Source organism: Oryx dammah, unplaced genomic scaffold (assembly GCF_014754425.2).
Source record: "Oryx dammah isolate SB20612 unplaced genomic scaffold, SCBI_Odam_1.1 HiC_scaffold_17, whole genome shotgun sequence".
NCBI lineage: Eukaryota > Metazoa > Chordata > Mammalia > Artiodactyla > Bovidae > Oryx > Oryx dammah.
The window spans coordinates 20783796-20793470 of record NW_024070201.1 but is presented as its reverse complement, the minus strand read 5'-3'; the positions used below and the strand labels follow the sequence as shown (position 1 = coordinate 20793470).

The 9675-nt window shown below is 43.5% G+C and overlaps 1 protein-coding gene across 1 annotated transcript; it reads right to left on the bottom strand.

Annotated features, from left to right (window-relative positions):
* Positions 1-666: 666 nt before the first annotated feature.
* COLCA2 (colorectal cancer associated 2) lies at positions 667-9074 on the bottom strand (the record flags this gene model as incomplete). Its single annotated transcript, XM_040257984.1, has 5 exons — positions 667-1342; positions 2726-2955; positions 4355-4409; positions 8494-8588; positions 8987-9074. Coding segments are annotated over 5 exons (834 nt in total), but the record flags the coding sequence as incomplete, so codon positions are not given.
* Between the last annotated feature and the right edge of the window lie 601 nt (positions 9075-9675).

Sequence of the window (9675 nt, the reverse complement as noted above, 5' to 3'; positions counted from 1 at the left end):
CCTTCATGCCTTCAACAAACAGAATTCAACAGTATACTTTAGGATAGATAACTTTAGTAGCTCCTCTTCACCTTGAAAGACAGTTGGCCTTGTTCAAACAGATTAATCAGAGGAAGTTCAATTGTAAATAACATGGTCAATCCTATAAATCAATCTGTAAAGAAGTGATACATATTTAAAGACCTAAAGCAGAAATTCAGAAATAGAAAGTAACAAAGAATTCCAACCTTTGTGGTACATCAACTGCATGGCAGCTCTCAAGAGAAAGATTAAGTATTTGCCCTTGAAGTTTACAAAACAGGATTTTGGATATGAAAAGAATTATCTATAGTTTAACCATGCTGTAGGTAAGATGTGCTTTTGGGGCATCTTAACCTTCCATTGACCAGTGATAGACACGAGAAACTAATGATTCATACACGCCTTTCTCTGATGTTACCCCAAGACGTATACCCCCGTTTAGTGGTAGAGGCTGAATGTCCCTCTTCAGCTGTGTCTTCCCTCCATGCCCACGGGAGCCAAGGCACTTCATCGCATTAAAATAATTTTCAATCTGTGAACAAGAGGGATTAAATACTAAATAGTGATTCTTGATTTCTAGAATAACTTGATATTATTCATATCAGCTGGGAAATGACTAGTGGAAAATTTAAAAAACAAGCCAACTTTTAGTAATACAAAATTATTTATTAGTTAAAAAATTATCATTTGTTCGTTACACAAAAAAAGTAAAACAACCGAATGTTCCCTACTAAAATTTTAACCGTAAGCATACAAAGTAGGAGTGGAACTATGACTGAGCCTAAGGACTCCGTCTTGATGCCTTAATTAGTGTCGGAAAACCAAAAACTGTGACATGTAAACTGCACCTGTGATATTTTGTTAGCAGGTTGTATATTTTGAGTTGTCATCTAGAGGTGGTAAAAAAGAAAAAACAGATGTACGCATGTCATGTTCCAAATAGGCGTCATTTCTATTAACTGTAGCAAATATCCCAATTTGCTTCCCTCTTATAGAAATCACTGCTTGCTGCTGCGGAGGGAGCGAAATTCACATAGTCTGTGCTGGAGTAGGAAAAGCAGTCTGAGGCTCTGAAGGCGTCCAAGCGTTCAGCCTCACATGAGGCACAGCAGCAGATGGAGGCGGGGGAGAAGCTGTCATACTGGGCATGCGCGGGCGGGTGAGCGTAGGTGTAATCTCCCGACGGGTGGCCGCAGTTCCTGGTGTCCAGCTGGGGGAGAGCCGTGTGGCTCTCCGCGGCGTATGAAGGCAGCTGAGCAGGACAGTAATTGTAGTCTAAAGAGCCAGAGAGAGTGGAGGAATCCGAAGGCGATTCTGGCGTCTAGAGGTGGAAACCAAGGACCAATAAGCGTGATAAATTAGACAGGATTAAAAGAACTGAATAGAGCGGATTTATTAACTCAAAGTAAAAGAACATTAGGGGTGAAAAAAAGAAAAAAAGGCACAACAAAACCATCCGACCAAACCCAAATCTGCAGAAGTAATTTTATTTGCTGGCTGCGTGATTTCATGACACCACATTCTCTATTTACCTATTTCTTTCCCAACAATAAATTGCCCTGCTTCACTGGCTTTCTTTGTTATAAGCATACTTTACAGGATGCTTTGTTCTTGAAACCACAAAATCTCATTGTGCCTGGTCACCTGCACATAGAATCTTGCTGTGTGCCTCGATGTAAGGGGCAAGTGGCAACCTGGATGCTTCTCCACACCCTTGACTGTGGAGAAGAAGGTGAACATACTCGGAGAGCTGGGATCCTCACGGAGCCACTGTTTGGGAGGCTCCAAGACTCCAAACTCCTGTTACAGGCACTAAAGTCTTGTCCTCTGTGGAGAAAGGTACTTTCTGCTCCCTCTTAGGCGGGTCCACGATTGTTACTGAGAAAGCCTAACTTGGAAGCTGGAAGAGAAGTCGATGTTTGGGTGGCCCCTGTGTGTATATCCTGTAGAGTTAATTTCTTATTCCCTTAAAATTCACTTATTTACACGGACTTTTGACAAACCAAAAGCAAGAAAGAATTTACATTAAAAAAAAACCTGTTTTTAAGATGTTTAACAGTATCTAAAAGACATCTTCAACAGTTGGTAACTACCAATGGAAGCCTCACTCCATTTAAAGTGATAACACATTTTCAATAATTTAAGGTCCGATATGAACAGACAATGCAAACGTTTTCAACTATTAGGGCTTCATTTTTCACCAACCATCTCAGACCAAAATGGGCTCTTGTGCCTGTAGCAGATGAATACGACCAGTTAGGAAAGCCAATTAAGTGTCAAAATAAAACAGAAATAGCCCCTTATCAGATGACAGTTTGCCCTGTTGACACAGCCTTAATTCCATTTTCTAGAACTCAAAAATCCAAGGGCCATTGTTTAAATCAGTGATTTTCAACGAAGAGAAGTCTGAATTTTACAGTTTAAAAACACTAAATGAATATTGCCGGGAAACCTCTTTTTATGGCCACACACCAATGTACTTGGGCATAGCTGACTCAGGAAATCGTGATTACGCATGTTTCCAGAGGTTTTGGCCCTTCAATGTGTGGCTATTTCTACCTCTATTGGGTTTTACATCAGTCTTTGCTGGCTTCCTGGATGATTTCCTTGTTGATAGCGTTTGTATGATTTCTCACGAGATGATACAAACTCTCTGCCCCATAGTAGGCAATAACAGGTTTTGTAAAGAACAGAGATAAATTACCAGGCTCTGGTTAAAGCAGAAAGGGGCAGCTTGGAAGCTGTCTGGGAAATAGTGTGGAGTACTTTGCATGGAACTGAGCGAAGGATCCGGGTGTGTCTCTGGCTGAAGGTAGGAATCAAATATCTGGTCCAGAAAGCCTGGGTTTTCTTCACAAGAAACACAACTGGAAAATTCTCGGGATTGGAAATAATTGGGTGTGGAAGGAATTGGTTCAGGCTCAAAATACAGTCCTAGAAGAAAAAGAAACAGGAGAGGTTTTGGTTTAAAAACTGCACTTACATATTTGAATGGAGTTCTAGTCTATATTCTGAATATTTACTACATCTAGGGGGAAAAGGGGAAAATTTGAGAAAAGTAAATAGGCAGGCAGTTTGGATTTTTTAAGTTGCCTTAGTTAATTCAAGCCCAACGAAATGAACCTGGTTAGTAACTTGGGGATTTATTCAGAAGGTGAAAAGAAAAGAATGGTGATCCAATTTCTGTCCAACTGTCACAGCCAAGCTCAAACTTTCACTGTCCACTTTCTTGGACTATAAGCACCAACACCCAGCCCCTATCTGCAGTCCACGTGAACCTCATCTCTCAAAAGTAAACTGTAGAGTTGCTTGAGGCTTTAAGAAAACTGATGCCATGGCAAATAATCCTCTTGATCTAGGGTTAATTGCTTTCTAAAAGTTTTCACACTGAGTGACTGAACTGAACTTATTTTGAGGAGTATTATAAATGACAACACAAATCATAAAAGGGAGAAACCAGGAATATAGAATACAAACTAGTATTATTTGTTTTATATTACAAAAAGCAAAAATGTTTTGTTAGTGAACACGTTACGTTACACGTGATCAAGGAATTAATCTAAGGGATTAAATACCAAACAAGAATAGCTCTGAAAACATGACTCCTTTTCCATTTTAGTATTAATAGGCCCCAAATCTGATTATTATCCTGAAATGCTCAAAGAAGACAGGCTTAGAGGAAGGACAGAACACTGGAGGTTTTGAAGTCTCAAGGCTCCTTTAAGGTTAAGTTAAAGTGGCACATTCAGTGGGGAGTTCCCATAGCACAGGTTTCCTTATAGATGACCTCCTTCAACTCTGAGCTGTGAGTGGCATGGGTAGGAGTGTTTATGTAATAGCGTTATTCGTAATGGGCTGAGAAAACACACTTGTTTGAACTGCTTTCTGGGAAGAGAGAAAAGAAGGGGAGGGAAGCCCCTGTCGGCTAGAAACTAAGTGAAACAAGAGCAAAGGCATTATTCTAGGACCTCGGGATGTTCTGTTTTCCACCTAATAGTACACTTAAAAGATAACAGGTTTCAGAAAGCAATTCTGATCTTTTAATCAAGATTAGTTACTTGGAAATGAGGACCTGGAACTAATGTGAGGAACAAGCTCCTGGGACAGAGTAGATAGCAGAGAATAGACAGTTCAGAAATGAGGACAAAATGTTGCACCTGTTTCCTTGCTGGGCTTATATTTGGAGTCACCATGCCTCTTTTTTCACCTTCTGATTGGTTGGATTCCAATTAAATGGTGGTGCCTATCTTAACCCCTGAATCAAGTACTAAAAGCCTTTCCAGATGGACTTTTGCAAGTGTTTTGAGGGAATTGTAAGGCTGGCTGTACTGACCTGCAGAAGATGGTGGGACTGGTTCTGAAAGGTGGACACTGTTGCCTCCGGACTGCTGCAAAGTAAGATGACCACAAAGCAAAGTGAAATAAGAGTTCTTTAAAGGGAAAGCTAAAACATTTTGACATGAACTGTGTTGCCTTCTACTTTAAGGTAAGCCAGATCCTTTCTTCTAAAAAAAACTTGCTGTTGTGAAATACAACCGATGTTATATCTTATTCAGATTCAACTTTTATTTTTGCTTGGGGATTTTTTCTAATGTCTCCCACTTAAATTTTTATTAATTTTGATAAAAATTAATTTAAATGATTTTTATATTACACAAATGAACAGTTCAAGAAAACTCAGTAGAGAGTCTATTAAACTATTTAATTTAAAATTAATAAGGACTAACATTTATTTAATCCCAATTAGCTATAACTCAGTCAATCATTTCCTCAAAAGTTTCTTATACTATCTGTTGGCTTAATCCTGGATAGCTAAAAATAGTCACATGTTCTTCCTAGCTATGAAACAACAAAATATTTTCTTAAAGTTGTAGTCAGTAGCCTGTAGCTTATCTATATTGTAGTTAATGGCTGGGAAATATTTTACTTCTCTGGACTTTTTATGCCATCTTCTATAAAATTTGCTTTTTTTCACCAATAAATACCTGAAGTTTACGAGTCTGTTCCTTTTAACTATTCAAAGTAAAGCAGCCTGTGTCCTCTGGTTAAATTAATAACTGTACTAATTGAGTAATTTAGGACTTTTTTATTTTAGGTTTCAGGTGGTGGCTTTAAAGTTTAAAGGGACCAGCCTCGCTCCAAGAGTCTGTGCTAGGAAGCAGAGCTCCGCATGTCTGTCTCCTGTCTTGCGGGGTACACTCACAGCTGTACACTGAGCCCCTGGGAGCCTGCACAGTCAGTCGCTGCTGAAATAGGAGGTGGTGTTAATTTTGAAAATGATCCATGCTGTAATGTCATGAACCAGGAAGCTGGAATCCTTCACCAGCTCTTTATGCAAATATTTGGCTGCAGCTTGAGCCCAAGCACTTGGAAGGAGTGGGTTTTAAAAACTCGGCTTCATTGTAGAGCTCTCGTTAACCCCATTCCTCCCCCGGAATGGTCCCTTTGTAGACCTCCCCAGGTTATCTCCCTCAGGTATGTTTACAGTAATCCTACGTGATATTATCTTGCTAGTCATGGGTTCACTTTCTACTCTGCTCCAAGAATACAGTCTCCTCTCTCTAGATTTCAAACAGCGCAAAAATCCACAATCTATGATTTATAAAAACATATCTGTTTTAAAAAAAATAATAGTAGAAAAGGGTAAATTATGTTTTTTGGTAAGTACAAATTCAAGTTTCTCTTTATCCTGTAGGTGAGAGAGTTATGTGTGTGTGTATGCGTGTATGTGTGTAGGGCTGTTTGTAAACTGATTCTGCTGAAGTAAGTTTTTGAAATTGACAAATCTGAAATGCATGTGTGTCTCCTGGCACTACTGGATACCTTAACATTTGTCTCAATCTATAACTTCCATCCAGGATTTCCTTCTTAAAATTTCAAATTGTGGATACTACTCTGTCTTTATAACAAATTATGATAAATTTCTTCCTGCTTTACGTATTTGATAAAAAATCAACTCTTTCCTTGGCTTAATGCTTCCAAAATGTCTCCTTCAACCACTGAACAAATTGGAGATGATCTCTGTTAAACCAGAAGCAGGCACACATACACCATCCCCTGCTACCTGCCATCCATGTCTACTGACTATACCTCCTAGGCTTCCTAGAATCCCAGATCCTTCTGCTGGTTCCCAGTGAGGAATTTTACATCTGACTCTCATAGTTAAATCATCTCTGGGTTACTCCTCCATGCCTGCGAGGACCTGGGTGGATATCATCTTCCAGAAAGCAAAGTTGGGGCCAGTTTTGCCCTGCCTGTTCCTGCAAGGCACTGGTTTAGAAGTACTGCTTGATTATTTTTCAGAGAGGAATTCAGAAAAATTTAGATAAGTCAAACTGCTCTAGGGAATAGATACTGGTCAGATACACAAATGAAATGTTTCAGCCTTGCTTTCATTCCAGCAGCTAGCTAACAGGAAAACAGTGGCCAAACCAACCCAGAAGTAGCCAGGAATAATACAGTAGCCATGTGCAAGTGGGGCTTCTCCAGGTTGCAGCTGCAGCAGAATGATACAAGGTACCAAAGCCCCTTAATGAAAGATTGCATTTTGTTAACATCCTGATGAGTTTTTTTTTTTTTTTTTTTTGCACCACTAGTATATCCCAGTTCTTTTGTTCCTGGGATTTTATTAATTTTAAAATAATCTCTGAAATAAAGGAGTTGGTAGTTAAGGCTACCAGACTCCTGCTCAGTACAGGTGGATCTGCAGGAAGACGAATTTAGGGAGCCAACAGGTGGGAAGGTGTTTTTTTTTTTTTTTCAAAGAATAAGCAGGTCTTGGTCCCACATTTTGCTCTACCATTAGCAACTGTAAGGCTTTGAACTTTAGCTGTAATTGAGGCATACAGATCCCTGATCTACTCACCTCTCTTGGTTATTATAAGAACTAAAAGAAATAGTGAGTGTGCAAAAGTGCTTTAAAAGAACCACTGGAAAGCCCTCTACAAATGGAAGAAAGTTTAAAACTTTAGCATGAGCTGAAGTGCTACATATGGAGGTACTGACTTTGCATGCATGTTCACTGGCTCAGAAGTGTCCGATTCTTTGCAGCCCTACAGACTGTAGCCCGCAGGCTCCTCTGTCCATGGGATTATCCAGGCAGGAATACTGGAGTGGGTTGCCATTTCCTCCTCCAGGGGATCTTCACGATCCAGGGATTGAACCTACATCCCCTGTGTCCCTTGCATTGGCAGGTGGATTTTTTTTTTTTTTTTTTTACCACTGAGCTACCTGCGAAGCTCACCGACTTGACATCCAGCAAATATAAAATTTGTGCTGCCCATGCCACATCACAGCAACCTCTAAACTCTGAGCAAAGGGTGTGAGTGAACACTAGTGAATATCTGGCTTTTAACTTCCAATTCTAATTTTATTTTAGCTACTAATAATGATAGCTAACATGTATTGAGCACTTTCTAAGTGGAAAGTGTTCTTCTAAGTGTTTATGTGTAATAACACATATACTCCTCACAAAATTCCATTATCTCCAGCTTAAAGATGAGGAAACCAAGACATGAGAGACTGAGTAACTTGCTCAAGCCTTCACACAATGGAGGGACTGAGGCCTGAACCCAGTGCACTGGTTCTAGAACCTGTGTTCACCACTGCTACGGGATCTGCATCTTCCCCAAAAGGTCTGTTTTATGAAATCAGGCATTGCACACAAAGAGCACTGGACACAAAAACTGTTGTGGGACAGATGCCAATAAGCGGAAGACAGGACCAGTCTTACCACTGGTAACATGGGCCCATCCTTCGTATTTGAATCTACACCCAAACCAACCCAAAGGCAACTGTGTGATCATGGGCTCTAATTGCCCTCTCTTGGAGGAAACCACCCTAGTTTATTTGGTTCTGCTGCTGAGCATTCTTGCTAGTATCTTCTGCTTTAGGATGCACATAAAGTGGTAGGTACCCTTATGACTGCCCAGGTCTATCTCATAACCCGGAAGTGCTTAAGGCTTCATCACATATAAGGAGGTGGTTCTATATTCCAAGCTGTCTCCTCTGAGGCTACACAGCCCCTTTCAGCTGGGTAATTTTAGTGCTTGGGATCAGAAGAATGAGGACAGAGGGTGCAGTGAGGGGGAGGTTCCACGGAGAATCACCCCATGAAGGGCTCCCTAAAAGGACATTTCTGGGAGAGATTTCCTTTGCCTATGTGAGGGCACATACACTATCTTCCTACAGAATAAGAACCTACTTACCTACTGGCTGCTTCTCTCCCTGCATTGGACCAACACGCTTGACTATGATCAGTGAGGGCTGGTCTCCCCCAAGTTCTGAACCCCACAGCATGTCTGTTCTCTGTAGTGAACTGGGATGAAGGTGGGCACAGGTGTTATGAGATCAGCTAAAGAAGGCCAGGTCTGGGGATGGTGACGGGCCCAGGGAGGCCTCCTACACTTTCCTAGACACAGAACAGAATGAAGCTGAACACCATTTGGGAACAAGTGAAGGGTTTATGCTTACGGTTCCCCCTGAGGCTGCCTGGTGTGCCCTTCTCTGCTGCAGCAGCTCCTTCACCGTGATCTTCACCCGGACACCTTGATACACCTTAGGTTTTTCTGGGGAAAGGCAACTGAGTCAGCGGTCAAGGGTAAGGTCTGCAGTGTCAGGCAGGGGTGTAGAGGTCTTTATAAACTATGGCATCTAATGCCAGATCTCTAGGTCTGGATAACACAAAAAGAATGCTAAAAGGCAGATGGGAAAGAAACTCAAATTTCTCAAACTTGAAAGGATGAAGGGATTACCATGGGCAGGTTTCAGGGCTCCAGTGGAAACAGAACCTATGGAAATCTGTGGGCCCACCCACCCCAGGTTGGGCACAGGTTTTTCTGTTCAGGAATGTGGAGACCAGTCTAGGGAGGCTCTCCCCCTTGGCTCAGTTAGGGAAACCCAGGGTTCTGGTCTGGAAGAGAGACCTGGGCGGGGGTGGGGGCTGTCTGGATGCTTCAGCACTGACCTAGCCCACCCCACTCCCACTCCAGTGGAAGTTCCGAGTCCCTTCCTTTCCCACGGGACCAGTGGTGGCTTCTGGGGAGCCTCTGACCTCAGTGTGCCCCTGGTCTGGAAGCCAGCCCTGGGGCAAGCAGTGGGCGGTTGGGGTTTGGCCGACCCTGGGCCTTGGATCGGCGAGGGGCGCACTAGGCTAAGCCCAGTAAAGGGACCAGGCCTGAGAACTGCCCCCCATCCCTCCCGTCTTGTTCTCCTGCCTCCTTTCTCCTTGCCCCCTTTCTGCGTCTTCGCCTCTTTGCCACCTCCCTCCTTAGGCCCCGCTCCTGCTCGCCCCTATTCCCATCTCTCCCCACCCCCTCCCTTTCTGGGGCTGGCATTTCCCGGCGGCGCCCGAAGACTCCAAGTCGAGTCCGCGCAGCGCGAGCCCTGGGGAGGCGTGCGGGGCGGCCCAGGACCGCGCGCTCTCGGCAGGGAAGCCGCCCTCCAGAAGGGGCCGCCCCGGGCTGCCCGGCTCCCGGGAGAGGCTGAGCGCCCGAGGGGTCGGCGAGGAGGGCGTCCGGCGCGCCGGGAGCTCGGGGCAGCCGCGGCCCCGAGTGGCGGGTGGGGGGGACGCGGAGCCGCGGTGAGTAGGTCGGGCCGGGCGAGCGTTCGCGGGGAGGTGGCCGCGGGAGTCCGGGCGCGACTCCGGCCCTGACC